Source organism: Danio rerio, chromosome 7, assembly GCF_052040795.2.
Source record: "Danio rerio strain M-AB ecotype USA chromosome 7, GRCz13ab, whole genome shotgun sequence".
Classification (NCBI taxonomy): domain Eukaryota; kingdom Metazoa; phylum Chordata; class Actinopteri; order Cypriniformes; family Danionidae; genus Danio; species Danio rerio.
Window position 1 is genome coordinate 80,015,142 of NC_141027.1, and position 19,859 is coordinate 80,035,000.

The 19,859-nt window shown below is 35.7% G+C and overlaps 1 protein-coding gene across 26 annotated transcripts in view; it reads left to right on the plus strand.

Moving 5' to 3' along the window:
• Nucleotides 1-19,859, plus strand: part of slc24a2a (solute carrier family 24 member 2a) — an 85,895-nt gene that overhangs the window by 23,753 nt on the left and 42,283 nt on the right. For 15 of the 26 annotated variants that reach the window (XR_015496578.1, XR_015496570.1, XR_015496572.1 and 12 more), the window contains exon 3: nucleotides 19,588-19,626. The exons of the other annotated variants lie outside the window; for them this stretch is intronic. Coding sequence is in view for 7 of the 15 variants with exons in the window: in XM_087262424.1 (XP_087118550.1) it covers nucleotides 19,588-19,626 (39 nt within the window). In the remaining 8 variants the exon portion in view is untranslated. The remainder of the gene's footprint in view (nucleotides 1-19,587; nucleotides 19,627-19,859) is intronic. 26 annotated transcript variants of the gene reach the window in all.

The following is a 19,859-nucleotide window of genomic DNA, read 5'->3' on the forward strand; positions in this document are numbered from 1 at the left end:
GGCAACATTGTACACTAAAAGGGCGTTCATAACTCCTTTATAAGCATGACGCATGTCAAGTGTGGGGACAAAATGTCAGCAATGAAAATAAACTGTATAGTGCTTTGAAATGTGCTTTTTTAATTTAACGTTTGACGTAATTTCAACTGAAACACGAAGAGAGGGCGGGGCTTAGAGTAGCCCCTCCCCTTAAAAAGCAGCCAATAGCGTTGTGTTTTTCGCAGCTCTGCCAGTGAGAGTGCTTGAGTGTATGAGAAGAAGGGGGCGGGGCTTGTCAGACACTAGAGAGCATCTGATTGGTCAGAAGAATTGATGAGAAACTGAAATATGAGGAGACAACAAAACATGTCGATTCATTTAGGCCAGGGGTGTCCTGTAGAGTTTAGCTCCAACCCTAATCAAACACACCCGAACCAGCTAACCAAGCTCTTACTATACTAGGAACATCCAGGACCAAGTTTGGACACCCCTGATTTAGGCGGAGAAGACAAACTGCAAGATTTAGATGTTTATATCAGGTTTATATTGTCTAAAGATGATTTCTATCACTGTTTTGGAGGACACTAGCTTATAGCTACTAACCATACTGACAGTAAACATCTCAAAACTTTATATTCATTTCATGGGAGCTTTAACTTGCCTGATATCCTCCCTGACCCTGATTCTGTTTATCCCATGCAAGATCACATGTTAATAGTGAATATTAGAGATTTTTTAAACTATAACCTCATATACTGAATATTTACGACATTTTTTTCTTATTCCATTGCAGTTTTTAATGAGAGAAGTCATACATTTTTAGGTTTGTACTTCATTAAGGTTTTCTGATGGTTGAGGAAGCAGAATTTGGACTGATTTACTGCAGTTTCAGCGGTGAAATGTGAGCGTATTTATTGTATTTGGAGTCTTCTGTTCTCCTTCCTGACAGATTTGTTACTGAAGCGCTCTGATTATCCCGTATGGATTTACTAAGAGATGACAAATTAGTTTTTGGAGGTATGAGATCTAAAAGCTTTTAAATAAAGCTGCCTCGTAAATCTGGATTTATCTCCAGTGCGTAAATAAACTATAGAGTAGGTATGCAGATCCTATTATCCGTAAGGAATAAGGAAATGTTTCATGCGAAATTATGGGTCAAAAACCTAATGGAGTTTTCAAGTGTCCAAAAATAAAGTGTGTACAGATTTAATTAGTTTTTATTTGATATGTTAAATTTAATATTTTAAATACGGATAAAATATTATAATTAGTATTATAATAAAAATATTAAATGTTACTTATAAATGAATATATTTTATTATTTATTTATAAGCAACAGTTTATAAGCAGTTATGTGCTTATAAATAAATATATTTATTATAACTAAATATAAAAATAACAGATTATATATATATATATATATATATATATATATATAAATCGTTTATATTTTTATATTTTAAACACATTAAATAAATTAAACACATTAATACATGAATAAATAAATAAATAAATAGTTTGTACAATTTTAAATAGTTTTTGTTTTATGTTTTAATTTAATTATTGATACCATTTTATAAAAATAATAATAATAATAATAGCTTTATTTTTATATATCGCCTTTAAAAAAGCAGCATCTCAAGGCACTTTGCAGACATAACATGTGCATCAGTAAAAGATACTAAAATAAATGCAAACTAAATATATTAATAAACAATAAGTAAAAACACATAAAATAAATTATAATAGTAATGATTTAAAATTCATATACAAGTCAAATAAATTCAAGTAAAAGCTACCCTGAAAAGTACGTTTTAAGAGATGATTTAAAAACACTCAAGGATTCTGCATTACGAATATCAGAGGGTAAAGAGTTTTACATTTTAGCATTTTTGATAAAATATTATAAATACTATTATAATAAAATATTAAATATTGCCCATATATATTTTTAAAATAATATAAATTTTAAATATTTGTATAGATATTTATTCATTACAATAAATAAATAAATGTGTGTTGCTGCTAATAAATTAATATTTTATGTAAATGTATTATTTGATAATTAATATAATATTAATATAATTTATATTTTGATTTTTATTATTTGATTTTTTTTATTTAATTATTATAAACTAACTGACCTGTTGTGTTGCAACTTGTGTTTTTCCAAAAAAGGACATAATATTGGTATTGCAGTGTTTTCAACATTAGCCTGTGTCCTTAAATATATTGAATTTAACATCAACACTTCACATGCATTAAATGTAGAAGTAATTTTACTGATGGTAACTACACATTTATTTATTTTCTATAGATTTTTCTACAGACTTAATAATAATAATAATAATAATAATAATAATAAATAATAATAATAATAAATAATAATAATAATAATATAATAAATAAACAACAACAACAACAACAACAATAATAATAATAATAATAATAATAATAATCAATAATATTAATAAATAATAATAATAGTAATAAATAATAATAATAATAATAATTAATAATATTAATAAATAATAATAATAATAATAATAATAATTATTATAAATAATAATAATAATAATAATTAACAATATTAATTATTAATAATATTAATTATTAATAATAATATTAATAAATAATAATAATAACAACAATAATAATAATAATAATAATAATAATAATAATAATTAATGATATTAATTAATAATAATAATAATAATAATAATAATAATAAATAATAATAAAATAACAAACAAATAAACATCTGCTTGTGTCATTGGCAGTGTGATCAAACTAGTGCATTATTTCAACAGTGTCTTGAATGCCTGTCAGACGCTGCATTATTTTGATCTTGACACAATGTCTTATAAATGCGTCTGTACTGCTGTGAGACGCCTTCAGGCCGCAGACTTCAGTGTGATCGGGGCTTTATATAGAGCTGAAACACTGGAGACCTGCCGTACCATTGACTCCAGCTGAGTTAATGCAAACATGATGATGTGCACTGCTGTAGACCACAACAACGGCTGTATATTTACTGTATGTAGTGCAGGCATGCAGAAATAAATATATACACTAATAAATAAGAGAAATATAACATGATCAGGGGTGACACGGTGGCTCAGTGGTTAGCACTGTAGCCTCACAGCAACATGGTCGCTGGTTCGAGTTCCAGCTAGATCAGTTGGTGTTTCTGTGTGGAGTTTGCATGTTCTCCCCGTGTTGGCGTGGGTTTCCTCCGGGTGCTTCCCCAAGTCCAAACACATGCGCTGTAGGGGAACTGATGAACTAAATTGGCTGTAGTGTATGAGTGTGTGTGTGTGTGGGAATGAGTGTGTATGGGTGTTTCCTAGTACTGGGTTGCAGCTGGAAGGGCATCCGCCGAGTAAAACATATGCTGGAATAGTTGGCGGTTCATGATGATGAATAAAGGGCAGAAGCCGAAGGAAAATGAATAAATATATAGCAACAGGAGATAGTTTGCAGAATGTGTTCGATCCTCTGGGCGCTTCTAGATCTGCAGCTCAGCTTTCACGCCTTCCTCTTCTGTGAACTGAATTAATTTGGGCATATTCTGCTGTAATAAAGGAGGTTTTGATCTTCATTTCCCCTTCCTGAAGCTCACAGTGCTGAGAATTCATCCAGTAATCCTCACAAACAGCACATAGAACAGATTTATATGCTGTATATTCACTCGGCATGTAGAAACACACACACTTCTACACACACACACACACACACACACACACTTCTACACACAAGAGTGCTGATTGCTTTAGAAAATCTGAAAAGAAGTTACATTCATTCAATTTCCTTCAGCGTAGTCCCTTATTTTTCAGAGGTCGCCACAGTGGAATGAACCGCCAACTATTCCAACATATGTTTTACACATCGGATGCCTTTCTAGCTGCGACCCAGTACTGGGAAACAGCCATACACACTCATTCACACACACACTCATACACTACGGCCAATTTAGTTCATCAATTCCCCTATAGCGCATGTGTTTGGACTGAGCACCCGGAGAAATCCCACGCCAACACGGGGAGAACATGCAAACTCCACACAGAAACACCAACTGATCCAGCAGCTGATCTACTGTGAGGCGATCTTGCTACCCACTGAGCCACCGTGTACATATTCAGTACATACAAGAGCTTTGTTTATTATTATTATCAAGTACTTTACATTGATATATACAGTAAGTCATCGTATCAGCTATTAAAATCATTATTGACAATTTACAGGTTTTTTTTTTTTACTTACTACACAACTCTCTGAAATATTTGAATCTGATTGGTCAATCACATCAATCTAAGGCTTTAATTCTGCATGAACAACTGGCTGGATGTGCATTATGCCTTGCATTATGATTGGCACATTTGTAAAGCATATTTAAGCGGATTTCCAAACTCGAAATAGTCGAAATAGATCAGCGTAAATGAGCTTTTTAAAATTATAATCAGCTATATATATATATATGCATCAGGTGCTAAAATCATACTTGACAGTTTATATGGTGTGCATGATCACATTAGCTCCCTTTGTTTAGTCACGAGGCATTAAATGTCATCAAAAATCATGAGCGTAAAGCATCACGGTGGGCACAGGTCTTAATAGTGTAGTGTCATAAGCAGGATAATGTACATTTAGTTGGTTGTTTTTGCTGCATAAAGCGCTTTAGTCTTACAGAACAGCTGATAAACCCGTCACATTTAATTCTGCAAGGACAGCCGGCTGGTTGTGCAGTATCCCTTGCGTTACACTTTACACTTTTAAAAGCAGAAGAGTACCTGAAAACCACACTTGAGTAAAAGTACAGATGCCTTACTGTAAAAATGTACTCCCATTACAAGTTACAAGTCTCCAATTTCAATAAAACTTGAGTAAAAGTATTAAAGTATGCAATTTTAAAAGAACTTACGTATTTTACGCATACTGAATATAGGCTCAAAGAACACCAAGAAAGGTTTTCTATCCTAATATAGAAATTAAATTGAACACCTAAACGTTTCAAAATGGCAGAACAAAATAGATTTAAAAAAAAATAGAACAAAAAGTCTCAAACTCAAACGTTCAAAAAAGGCACAAACAATAATAAGACTTTTATTTTGAGTAGTTTTTCAATTTAATAACATGTTTTCTCTGTATTAAAATTAAACAAAGAGGAGCAATGTTATTTTCAACTTAGTAAACTACGTATAAATTCAATGAAAAATACACCACAAATAGTCATGTGATGTCGCAGTGGTTTTTCCCAAATCAGTAACTGTATTAAATTCACAAAATTCACATTAAATTAGCATTAAATAGACTCTTACTTCAATGTGTTTTCTCAAATTTGACGATAAATTCTTAAAAGCGCTTATTTTCATGGTTTGTGGCAAGTAAAGTAGACACTGCATCCTGTAAGAGCCATTCTGCACATCGGCTAATGATAACTTTTCTTTCAGATAAGGCCATGGATGGTCATCAGTGCTGCTTAATGTGCCGACTTCGACTTCATAATTTGCTGCAGCCATGTCGCTAATTAAACACCTGGTATTTGGCAAGTTTACGTGATTTAGCTCATAAATAGCATACAGTACCTTCAGCAGCCTGCAGATGGCGACATCGCCTCGTCCTGCCAACAAATTAGCCGTGGTCGATAAAGATACCGACTTGTCGCGCATCAGAATGTAAAGAGTAACAATAAGCATCTGCTCAAATGTAGTGGAGTAAAGAGTACAAATATTCAATCAACAATGTAGTCAAGTAGAGAGTAAAAGCTGCTTATATTTATAATCCTCAGTACAAGTACAAAGTAGCCAAAAACATACTTAAGTAAAGTAACGAAGTCTATTTACTTAAGTACTTTACACCACTGTTAAAAAGCATATTTAGGTGTGTTCCCAAACTTGAAATGATCCAGAGATTTTTGCCTTGCTTCCAGTTCAAATATCTGTTGTTTAAAGAAGTAATGAGTCAAAATGAAGCGAGTTCTTCCTTAAAACAAGCAAAAATAAAGAGCCAAAGGTTTAGATCCTGCATCGACATTGGCAAGACACCTTTAACCTCTGCTTATATATGATGTAGCTATAATTATGCGTCTGCATTTCTCATTACGCTGACAAATCTGTGACCTTGACGTGAGTATTGTTGTATCAGAGTGTTAGCGTAGCGCATCTGACTAGCGCAGGCTGATAGTGTGACAGGCTGTAATGTAAAGCTCTTCCGGCTCCGCTGTGAGGGAAGGTGTGAAGCGTTTGCTGGGGGATTTTGTGATCATTTTTTAATCTCTCTAATCTCCTTATTAACTGGCTTTGATCTGGTTCCTCTAATTTTCGCGGGAGGACTTGTGACACCTGCGTCTGTGTGTGGGTCACGATTAGCCTTTAGCTGCATTCGGCTAAAAATAGCAGCATTTCTTTGTGCTAATGCTCACAGAATTCTCGGTTATTAATACTGGGCTATTCAGTCATTTTCCTTTGGCTTAATCTCTTAATTATCAGGGGTCGCCACAGCGGAATGAACCACCAACTATTCCAGCATATGTTTTACACAGCGGTTGCCCTATGGCTGCAACCCAACACTGGGAAACACCCATACACACTCAGTCAAACGCACTCATACACTACAGCCAATTTAGTTCATTCATTACCCTAGAGCACATGTGTTTGTACTGTGGGGGAAACCGGAGGAAACCCACGCCAACACGGGGAGAACATGCAAACTCCACACAGACTCTCCAACTGATCCAGCCAGGACTCGAACCAGCCACCTTCTTACAATGAGGCTATGGAGCTAATCAATGAGTTTTATTTAATTTTGCTTGTTTATTTATTTATTTATTTGTTTTATTTTATTTTTACTTTTTTAGATTTAATTGAAAAAATGTTTACTTATTATTGTTGTTTTATTTTTAAATAAATTGTTTTTTTTACTTGTTCATTTTATACTTTAATATTTTATATTTATTATTTTTGTTTTATTAAATTTTCATGTTTTCATTTTTTTGTTGCATTTTTTATTTTATTTAATTTTAACTTATTAAACTTTATTTTTATTATTGTCATTTTATTTTTTATTTATTTGTACTATTTTACTTTTAATTTAATTCAATTATTTTTAATTAAATCTATTTAATTTTATTGTCATTTTCAATTTAAAATTTTTACTTTTTACTTGTAGTTTTTTTATTTATTTAATTCTTGAATTTTCTTTTCGGCTATGTCCCTTTATTAATCTGGGTTTGTCACAGCGGAATGAACCGCCAGTTTATCCAGCATGTGTTTTTATGCAGCGGATCCATTCCCAGCTTCAACCCATCACTGGGAAACACCCATACACTCTCATTCACACACACACTCATACTTTACGGCCAATGTAGTTGATCAGTTCCCCTATAGCGCATGTGTTTGGACTGTGGGGGAAACCGGAGCACCCAGAGGAAACCCACGCCAATACGGGGAGAACATGCAAACTCCACACAGAAACTCCAACTGACCCAGCCGGGACTCAAACCAGTGATCTTCTTGCTGTGAGGCCACAGTGCTAACCACTGAGCCACAGCGCCGCCCTGACCTCTAATATTTAATGTCATTGAATAAAGAGTTAAAGCAGACTTAGCATAAAGCCATGGGGAACGGCGCAGGAGTATTTAGTGTCCGCGCAGCTGTTGTCCCACACTGAACATATGGTTTATAGAGCTGCGGGTTATAATAATTTGAGTTTACAGACAAACGGGATTTCTGATCATCTCAGTCGGGCACAGAAGCAGGATTAGCTGTAAGCTTCGGGTCTTTTCTGCTTCAATCAGCGGTCACTGTCCTGCACATCAGGGACTGGGGAATGTTGATGCTATCATGGCGAGAGCGGTAAAAATAACACTTCCGGCACATATAATATGAGACCGGAGAAAGCTTTTGTGTGTGTGTGGTCCTGGTGTTCATGGCATTGTGGGGACGCAATGCATTCTCATTTAACGTTTGACCTTGTGGGGAGTCTGTGTTTTTTGTCATCATGAGGAGAACGGCTCCTAAATCAGACAGAATGAAGCATTTTGAGAATGTTTAAATGCTGATTGTGTTTAGGGGGAGAGAATATACCGTCTGTACAGTAGAAACATCATGTCTATGAGAAGTCCCCATAAATATAGCTTTACAAGTGTGCATGTGAAGGTGCGCGCGTGTGTAGGTGTGTCTGTACAGTGCTCAGCATAATGGAGTGCAGCCCATTTTCGAGAATGAATATTTTCCTCCATCTCTCAGTGAATATGGGTAATATATGTTGATGCATTTGAACAAAACAGATTTATTAAACAGATATATTTGCTAAAACTACTTGAAGGGCTGGAGGTCATGATTCAGACAGCGCTGTATAATAACCAGTTAATAAATCATTCATTCATTTTCTTGTCAGCTTAGTCCCTTTATTAATCCGGGGTCGCCACAGCAGAATGAACCGCCAACTTATCCAGCACATTTTTATGCAGTGGATGCCCTTAGAGCCGCAACCCATCTCTGGGAATCATCCACACACACATTCACACACACACTCATACACTACGGACAATTTAGCCTACCTGTACCGCATGTGTTTGGACTGTGGGGGAAACCGGAGCACCCGGAGGAAAACCATGCGAATGCAGGGAGAACATGCAAACTCCACACAGAAACACCAACTGAGCTGAGGTTTGAACCAGCAACTCAGTGACCTTCTTGCTGTGAGGCGACAGCACTACCTACTGCGCCACTGCCTCGCCCAATCTCAGCTCTTTACAGTGTAAAATGCTTCTCTTCTATATGTTTGTCGTGTTTCTAGCCCAAATATCTTAGGGCGGACTCACACTATGTACAGTTGCCTTGAACCAGGCCGAAGCACGCTTGTTCTCCCTCCCGTCTCCCCCGGTGGCCCGCACTCACATTGCATTCCCGCCTGAGCTTTCTCTCTCAGCACAGTGGAGATTTCATTATATTGTTTTAGTGGTTTGGGATTAGGGTTGGGTTTTGTTTGGGGTTATTTCGATACCGGTGCTAAATCAATACATTTTAAACAAAACCGGTGCCAAAACAGTGACTGAACCGATACTTTTGAGCCACAAAATGATGGCGGATTACTCTAGAAAAATCTTTAAAGTAAACATCAGTTCATATTTTATATATTTGAATTGCATTAACCCTCCTGTCGTGTTCAGATTCGCACTCTACAACATCAGAAAGCTCAGACCCTTCCTATCTGAACATGCGGCTCAACTCCTTGTTCAAGCTCTTGTTCTCTCCAGACTGGACTATTGCAACTCTCTACTAGCCGGGCTTCCAGCTAACTTTATCAAACCTCTTCAGCTGCTTCAGAACCAACAGCACGAGTGGTCTTCAATGAACCTAAACGAGCACATGTCACTCCGCTGCTCATCCGTTTGCACTGGCTGCCAGTTGCTGCTCGCATCAAATTCAAAGCCCTGATGTTTGCCTACAAAGTGACTTCTGGCTTTGCTCCTTCTTATCTGCTCTCACTTCTGCAGATGTATGTGCCCTCCAGAATGAATATAGCCTGGATACCCATTCATTTCCTATGGTGGTTACTTTTGCCCGGGAACACCACAGGTGTGACAGAGTTGATTAATACACTCAAAATTCAACGAAAGAGATGATCGTCACTTTTATTTGTTCAAGTGCATAGCGTGGAGGATATCATAAGGCATTGAGGCAAATCAAATGCGGTAAAACACAATATTTATGAGTGGTTTAAATTGTAAATTGGTCAGATTTGACCCGAACACGACAGGAAGGTTAATATATTTCCTTTGATTATTTGCTGGCAGGTACTTTTGGGGCGCATATTTAAACATAAATCACAAAATGCTTAAATATTTAAAGTCATTTGTTTTCATGCATCCCTCTGCAGTCTTCATAAACAAGATAATTAAATAACTTTGATTAAAAATAATCTTCCTTGTTCCTTTATTTGACAAGTAACGCTGTACTGGTGTAGGATAACACACTTCTAACATTCAAGTACATCAACATTGTTGCACCTGTAAACTTTAACAGATAGACCTGCAGCTGAAGTCAATTTATTTAGGCCTCTCATTCATTTACAATAATGTTTCTGAAAATGTTCAGTGTTTCCTAAAAAAATCATTATTCTGGACTCATAATAAGTCCTATTTCTTATTGTTTATTTCTTGAATAAAAGCAGTTTTTAAGTGAAGGTTATTTATAAATGAATTTTGAGAGGAGCACGTGCTTATGATTGATTGCACCTGGTCCACATTAGCTAACACTGATTCACCAATCAGACGACTCCTTAACCACTATAAATAACCAGAGTGTCTTACTTCAGCCATCTTTGTCTTGAAGAATCCCTCCTTCCACCCCTACTCCTCCCATTTCCTTGTCAGGGCTGTATGGAGGCCTACCCTGCTGAAAAAATACAGCTTAAACCAGCCTAGGCTGATTGGCTGGTTTTAGCTGGTCGACCAGGCTGGTTTTAGAGGGGTTTTGGCCATTTCCAGGCTGGTTTCCAGCCTGGTCTTAGCTGGTCAGGATGGAAAATGACCAGCTAAATCCAGCTAAAACCAGCTTGACAAGCCTGGTTTAAGCTGGACATAGCTGGTTTTGGCTGGGCTCCCAGCCTGGCTAGGCTGGTCAAGCTGGTTTTAGCTGGTCATCTCCCGGCCTAACCAGCTAAGACCAGGCTGGAAATGGCTGGAAACCAGCCTGAAAATGGCCAAAACCCCTCTAAAACCAGCCTGGTCGGCCAGCTAAAACCAGCCAACCAGCCTAGGCTGGTTTAAGCTGGTTTTATCAGTAGGGTAGTGGTTCGCACCACGGAGCACCGCAGAGTTTGCATGTTCTCCTCATGCTTGCGTGGGTTTTCCTCCCACAGACCAAAAACACGTAACATAAGTAAATTGACAAATCTAAATTGACAGCATAGACACTTCATAGCATTATAATCTACTTCCAACATTTATCAAGCAGGGGAGTTCTCAAGACCTACCTAAACCCGGACTCCCCTCTCGCCCTGCAATGGGGGGGGGACCCCGGGCTCGAGGATCTCACGAGTGCTGGGCTCTCTCCCGGGACAGCATGCCAAACACGCTTCATAATCAATCATCAGCTAAGGGCAAACTCTTGAATTTAGATAAAAATAAAGTCAGTTATTAGCCTCCTTAAGAAGTATTTACAGTATATTTTTTATTTACACAACAAATCAGTGACAAAATAATTTGACTAATTATTCCAACTTTCGTAGTTGACTGATTAAGTCTTTAAATGACACTTTAATCTGACTAAAAGACTATAAAATACTTAAAGGGACTGTGGGGGAAACTGGAGCACCCGGAGGAAACCCACGCCAACACGGGGAGAGCATGCAAACTCCACACAGAAACACCAACTGACTTAGCCAGGATTCATACCAGCGACCTTCCTGCTGTGAGGCGACAGCATTAACCACTCAGCCACTGTTTCGTGCTATAATCATTGTGTGTAAATAAATAAAAAATATTGCAATCATAAATCCATGAAGGCAAGAGTCATCTGTGATTCAGCAAAGCGCTTTACTGAGTTCCAGGAATCGGCTGCAACACAGAGAATCCCTAAAATACACATCTTTATTTTGTCTTCAGTGAATGGTCAGCGCGAGCAAATGACTCAAAGCTTATATTGGGGAGGTATTACTGGTTTACTGTAATCTTTAAACTAAATCTGACCATGGAATCACACTGAGAGATGACTCTGCTCTGGTGTTGGATGATTATACTAATTATAATAATAATAATAATAATAATAATAATAATAATAATAGAATATAATAATAATTACAATAACAAGTTACAACAACAATAATAAATAATAAAAATAATAATAAAAAAATAAGAACTAATAACAACAACAACAACAACAATAATAATAATAAATAACAATAATAAATAAATAATAATAAAAAATAATAATAAGAACTAATAATAACAACAATGATAATAAACTAATAATAATGATAATAAATAAATAAATAATAATAAAAAATAAGAATTAATAAAAAATAAGTATTATAATTATAATAATAAAATAATAATAATAATAATAATAATAATAATAATAAAATAATAATAATAATAATAATAATAATATAATAATATAATTATAATAATAATAATAACAAGTATTATTCATAATAATAAAATACAAAAAGATTAATAATTATAATAAAAACAATATAATAATAATAATAATAATACTGCTTAAGTTTCACAGTCTAATCAATAAATAATCTGTCACTTAAGGTAACGAGACGTCGCTTCACTTTACACAAATCAAATTGACAGAATGAACAGACAATGACATCCATTTAATAATTCAGACATCAATAAAACATGAGCAGATGCTGTATTCTAATGTGTGAATGATAGTCTCTGACTGTGTGTGTGTGTGTGTGTGCACATGATAATATGTGAGTGTGTGTGTGTGTCTGTGTGTGTATGCAGGCTTGCGTGAGTGTGTGTGGATACTGTATGTGTTTTTGGGATGACGTGTGTGTTTTCACATGTGGTGTGTGTGTGTGTGTGTGAATGTTTGTGTATGTGCATTCACTAAGTGTGTATGTGGGGGGGGGGGGGGGGGTTGTTATGAGATGTTAGGACGATTCTAAGGGCCCATGCCATTTTAGGGTCCCCAGAGAAACTATTAGGGACCCCTGCAATTCACAACCTGATGATGGGGATGATGATGATGATGATGATTGTGTGTGTGTGTGTGTGTGTGTGTGTGTGTGTGTGTGTGTGTGTGTGTGTGTGTGTGTGTGTGTGTGTAAGGAGATCAGTCTGTACGTGATCCCGAATGTCAAGGTCAGTCACGATTAGGCTTGAAGGTGAAGAGAGAGAGAGAGAGTGTGTGTGTGTGTGTGTGTGTGTGTGTGTGTGTGTGTGTGTGTGTGTGTGTGTGTATCTGTACGTGTGTGTGTGTGAGAAACCTGATGCTGGATCGATCTGAGCTATTTTAAAAGAGTAGATCATGAGCTCATGTTGAAGACAAAGAGACGGGACTTTCCTGACCAAAGCATCAGATCATCTGAGTGTGTGTGTGTGTGTGTGTGTGTGTGTGTGTGTGTGTGTGTGTGTGTGTGTGTGTGTGATGCTTCTGCTTGTGGAAAAGCTGTAAATGTGTTGGGAGACTCTCGTCATACTCACACAAGCTGCTTTATGGGCGAGGCAGTGGCGCAGTAGGTAGTGCTGTCACCTCACAGCAAGAAGGTCGCTGGTTCGAGCCTCGGCTCAGTTGGTGTTTCTGTGTGGAGTTTGCATGTTCTCCCTGCCTTCGCGCGGGTTTCCTCCGGGTGCTCCGGTTTCCCCCTCAGTCCAAAGACATGCGGTACAGGTGAATTGGGTAGGCTAAATTGTCCGTAGTGTGTGAATGAGTGTGTGGATGTTTCCCAGAGATGGGTTGCAGCTGGAAGGGCATCTGCTGCGTAAAAAGGTGCTGGATAAGTTGGCAGTTCATTCTGCTGTGGCGACCCCAGATTAATAAAGGGACTAAGCCGACAAGAAAATGAATGAAGCTGCATTATGATGTTAATGGTAATATTTGTAATATTGTAATGTGATATTTGAATATAGATCAATTATTATGAGGGAGAAGGCTTCGCTACAAATAAATGCCATTTATTTATTAATACATGAATTTATTTATGCACACATGATGTTATGTATGCATTTATTAAAGCCTATGAATATTCATTAATACATTAATGCATGTCTTTTTATTCTTCTTGAATGCATTAATTTACATATTTACACATGTATGCATATGTTTGTGTTTGCAGAGTTGCTTTTGAACTATAATGTTTATAATACACTGAAAAAAATACTCAGAAATGATTCCTTGGATTTACTAAATTTTTTTACATTAAGTGGCTGTAAACAATTAATTTGGACTGAATTTAAACAAACAAATTAAGTAGAATTTTATTACATTTAATTTATTTGTTTAAATTCAACACAAATAAATTGTTTGCAACAGTTTTGCAGACATATTTTTTTCAGTTTAGACACACTGTAGTTGATATTTAAAATAAAGCACGACTTGTTCCACATTAGCCCCCAAAACTGATGACTATCTGTGTTGCCAGACTTTGCAGTCTCTGCCCAAATTGTGCACATTTTGGGAGGTTGTAAAATTCTTATTCTTATTTGAATTAAATATCCTTATTATTAGATGATTATTATTATTATTATTATTATATAAAAATAGAAATAAATATGAATTATTATATATACATTTATTTGTTACTTTTTTAATTATGCAAATTGTTTTACTTTTATTACTTTTATTAAATTGTGAAATAATTATTTTAATTAAAAGTATGATTTTATTTTTCCTCATATGAATGTGTGCGTGTGTGTGTTGTACTTTGCAGATTAAAGCAGGTCTGAATAATATAATATAATATAATATAATATAATATCACCGAACCGAATGGTGAGACCAGTGAAGGTTTACACCATTATTAATGCATGTCTTTTTATTCTTCTTGAATGCATTCATTTGCATATTTACACATGTATGCATATGTTTGTGTTTGCAGGGTTGTTTTTGAACTTTAATGTTTATAGTCGACACACTGGAGTCGATATTTAATATAAAGCATGTTCCACATTATAGGAACTTCGTTATCCCGGACGAGCCCCCAAAACCGATGATTATCTGTGTTGCCAGATTTCACAGTTTCTGAAGAAATTGTGCAAAATTTTGGGAGGTTGTAAAATTCTTATTTGAATTATTTGAATAATTTTTATTATTATTATTATTATTTTTAATAATAATAATAATAGTAGTATTACTATTTTTATTATTATTATATACAAATAGAAGTAAATATGAATTAAAATATATACATTTGTTTGTTACTTAACTAAATATACAAATAATAATTTTTTTATTACGACAGAGGGACCAAAAATACAATTCTTTAAAATTTTGAAATAATTATTTTGATTAATAGAGTATGGGTTTATTTTTCCTCCCTTGTGTGTGTGTGTGTGTGTGTGTGTGTGTGTGTGCGGATTAAAGCAGCTCTGATTGCAATCAGTCACTATGATGAGGCTTGTGAAAAGCTAATTATCATCATGACTGAATTCCCTCTATAAATGTGCTCATAAGCAGAAGCTTGTTTCACCAATGTTTTCAAGGTGACCCTGATACACACACACTGAACTCCTTAGTCCACAGTGAAAGTGAGCATATTTACCTGCTGACCCTGTCTTTAAGATGCGTTGTACAACAGATGTCAGTGTTTTTTATTCTTTTAATCTAATATATTTAATAATGAGGCGGCACGGTGGCTCAGTGGTTAGCACTGTTACTTCACAGCAGAAAGGTCGCTGGTTCGAGTGAGTCAGTTGATATTTCTGTGTGGAGTTTGCATGTTCTCCCTCTGTTGGCATGGATTTCCTCCGGCTGCTCCGGTTTCCCCCACAGTCCAAACACATGCGCTATAGGGGAATTGATGATCTAAAGTGGCTGTAGTGTATGAGTGTGTGTGGGAGTTTTCCAGTCATGGGTTGCAGCTGAAAGGGCATAAGCTTTGTAAATATATGGTGGAATAGTTTGACTGTAGAACTGTATATATTCATACTATTAGTAAACAAGAAACAGTCGTAAGGGCAGAAATGAATCACACAGCCTGCACTGAAGTACTTCTGATATCACCGAACATTATTTGTGAGCATATTTAAGCAACACAGTTAAAGTGAAATCTGTAATTTCTTCATTTCATTTGGTTCAGGTCTTTAAATGTTGCTCTGAGGCGCTTAGAGATAATATAAGTTTCCAGTAAAAAGCCTGTGCTGTTGATCTGGATAATGAGCTGTTTGTTGAGAGGTATGGCAGAAAGGTTTCAGTGTGAATGAGTTCCAGTGCTGTGGCAGTGGTTTGATATTTTTTGCTTTACTGTGGAGTTTTGCATTAAATGAGGAGGCTTTTCCTTCTTGATGATTTCGCTGCTTTCGTGATTTGCGCTTTGGGGTTTGTGTCGTCCTGAAATCCCCAGTAGGTGATGAGAGTGGCTGCTTTTGTAATTAGTTCTGCTTGCAGAAAATTGGGTCACTAATTAGCATGAGGAGGGGGGGTTTGTTCATTTTATTTATTTATTTATTTATTTATTTATTTATTTATTTATTTATTTATTTATTTATCTATCTATCTATCTATCTGTCTGTCTATCTATCTATCTATCTATCTGTCTATCTATCTATCTATCTATCTATCTATCTATCTATCTATCTATCTATCTATCTGTCTATTTGTCTATCTATCTATCTGTCTATCTATCTATCTATCTATCTATCTATCTATCTATCTATCTATCTATCTATCTATCTATCTATCTATCTATCTATCTATCTATCTATCTATCTGTCTATCTGTCTATCTATCTATCTATCTATCTATCTATCTATCTATCTATCTATCTATCTATCTATGCATTTATTTTTTTAATTATTGATTTATTTGCATCTGTACATTAATTATGCATTTTTTTATTTATGCATTTATTTATGTACTTATGCTTTTATTTATACATTTATTTTTTGCATTAATTAATTTATTTATGATTTTTTTATTTATTGGTTTGTATATTAATTTATTTATGCATTTATTGATTTATACATTTATTGATTTATACATTTATTTTTAATTAATTATTGCATATATTTATCCATTTATCTATGTACTTATGCTTTTATCTATACATTTATTTATGCATTTATTTATTTAATTATATTTTTTATTTATTGGTTTTATGCATTCATTTATTTATGCATTTATTTATTTACACATTTATTTGTTTTATGCATTTATTGTAAATTAATTAATGTATGCATATATTTATGCATTTATTTATGCATTTATTTACATATTTATTTATGCATTTATGTATGCATTTATTCATTTATAAATTTATGATTTTTATTTATTGATTGATTTATTTATTTACACATTCATTTATGCATTTATTTATGCATGTATGTGTTAATATATGCATATTCTTCTTTGCATTTTATTATTTTATCCAAGAGTCTACAATATGACAATACAAAATGACAATATATAATATGGACAAAATAAAAAATCCTTCATTTTCTTTTATGCTCAATCGTTTGTGTTATGATGTCACAAAATGCATTGTATGCAGTAATACTTTTTCATAATTTATATTACACGTCATTATAGGAGGCAGATAGAAGCCTGAGTTAAACAACATTGTGAGAAAGTTGCAATCTTTAAAGTACAATATTTAGATTTTGCATTTTATTATTATAACTGTTTATCTGTAATCATTCTTTTTTGAAAATGTTTTATATTTTATTCATATAAATTTTAGATTTCTACATTTTTTAATCAAAGGCCAATGTGGTCAATAAATACTGTGTATAAATGAATAATATATTATATTTTCAGAAATGGTATTATATCGTGATACATATCGTTATCAGGATATAGGACTTCTATTGGACTACTTTTATCCATCTATACTTTTATGTGTTTATGCTATATTTTATGAAATGTCTTGCTACTTATATCCCTGCTGCTACAGATAGATTTCAATAACAATCAGATATATGTTGGACTCGCAGTGGACTCTGGCTCTGGTTGGTGATGAGTGAACTATATCTGCAGAGATGAAAGGGACAAATTGATTTTCCCCTCTTAAAATGGCTTTCCAGGGCTCTGTCTTGAAGCTAATTTTGCACCGAGAGCTAATTTTAGAGCCTTGGTCATTATGATGGAGACTCCAGTGCTTAATTTTACTAGCAGAACATCAGTATAGTCTGAACTGAGCAGGTAGTGTCCATCAGACCTTTTAGCTCGATGGTGTTGTGTTTTTAGTGTTTAACATTAGAAACCAGCTCACTTAATGCATCCATACACATATAGCACACACACTTAGTCAGGTCAGAGGTCAAAATACGCTGTTGAAGTCGTCGCAGGCCAGAGGTCAAAACACAGTTTGGGCTCAAAAGGCAAACACTCTGTTTTATAAGAAGTGAAAACTCTGATGTCAAAGGTCAAACACAGTCTGAGGTCAAAGGTCAAACACTGTTTTAAAAGAAGTCAAAATTCTGATCTCAAAGGTCAACACACTCTGAGGTCAAAGGTCAAACACATTGTTTTATAAGAAGTCAAAATACTGATGTCAAAGGTCAAACACAGTGTTATATTATGTTCAGAGACACTCTGATGTCAAAGGTCAAATGCACTTATATTTTTGTCAATACAAGCTCTCATCTCAAAGGTCAAAGTCACTGGTACATTAAGGTCAAAACACACTCTGATGTCAAAGGTCAAACACACTTATATTATGGTCAAAACAAACTCTGGTGACAAAGGTCAAAGACCCTGTCAAAGTTCAAACACAGGTCAAGCATACTCTGATGTCGAAGGTCAAACACATTTCTATATTAGATGTCAAAACACACTCTGATGTCAAAGGTCAAGCCCACCCCGATGTTAAAGGTCAAACACTCTCTGACATCAAAGGTAAAAGAACACATTTTTAACGAGGTCAGAGGTGAGAACACACTCTCAGTAAGGTCAAAACACACTCTCAGTGAGGTCAAAGGTCAGAACACACTCTCAGTGAAGTCAGAACACACTCTCGGTGAGGTCAGAACACACTCTCAGTCAGGTCAAAGGTCAGAACACACTCTCAGTGAAGTCAGAACACACTCTCGGTGAGGTCAGAACACACTCTCAGTCAGGTCAAAGGTCAGAACACACTCTCAGTGAAGTCAGAACACACTCTCGGTGAGGTCAGAGGTCAGGACACACTCTCAGTCAGGTCAAAACACACTCTCAGTAAGGTCAAAGGTCAGAACACACTCTCAGTGAAGTCAGAACACACTCTCGGTGAGGTCAGAGGTCAGGACACACTCTCAGTCAGGTCAGAACACACTCTCAGTGAGGTCATAGGTCAGAACACACTCTTGGTGAGGTCAGAGGTCAGAACACACTCTCAGTCAGGTCAGAACACATTCTCGGTGAGGTCATAGGTCAGAACACACTCTTGGTGAGGTCAGAGGTCAGAACACACTCTCGGTGAGGTCATAAGTCAGAACACACTCTTGGTGAGGTCAGAAGTCAGAACACATTCTTGGTGAGGTCAGAGGTCAGAACACACTCTTGGTGAGGTCAGAGGTCAGAACACATTCTTGGTGAGGTCAGAGGTCAGAACAAACTCTTGGTGAGGTCAGAGGTCAGAACACACTCTCAGTCAGGTCAGAGCTCAGAAGACACTTTTGGTGAGGTCAGAGGTCAGAACACACTCCCAGTCAAGTTAGAACACACTCCCGGTGAGGTCAGAGGTCAGAACACACTCCCGGTGAGGTCATAGGTCAGAACACACTCTTGGTGAGGTCAGTGGTGAGAACACACTCTTGGTGAGGTCAGAGGTCAGAACACACTCTGTAAGCTCCTACACTGAGTGCGAGCTGTTGTGTTGTGTGTACAGTACGTCTCTCTCTCTCTGGAGTCTGCTGTCAGTGTTCTGTCTGCTGGTCTTGTCTCACATCTCTGTACTGTTGTCTCTTCTCTTTCTCTCTGTTCTGTTCGTCTGTTGACTGTGAAGTTGAGCCCTAGTGCAGTGGAGGATGACAGCAAGCTGTCGGTAAGTGTTGTCCATGTCTATGTGTGTCTGTGATGTGTTGTAAAGCATGACAACTAACCAAACCCTCTGATCCTCAGCAGAAGAAGATAAATAGATAAAGGATGTGTAGAAATGTGTCCCAAAAGCCCAGTGTTTCTGTTACTGTATGCTGGACTGGGTAACTGGCGGACTCATAGGTATGGGGATGGATGGATGGGTGGATATAATAATGTCAATGGATGGTGGGATGAATA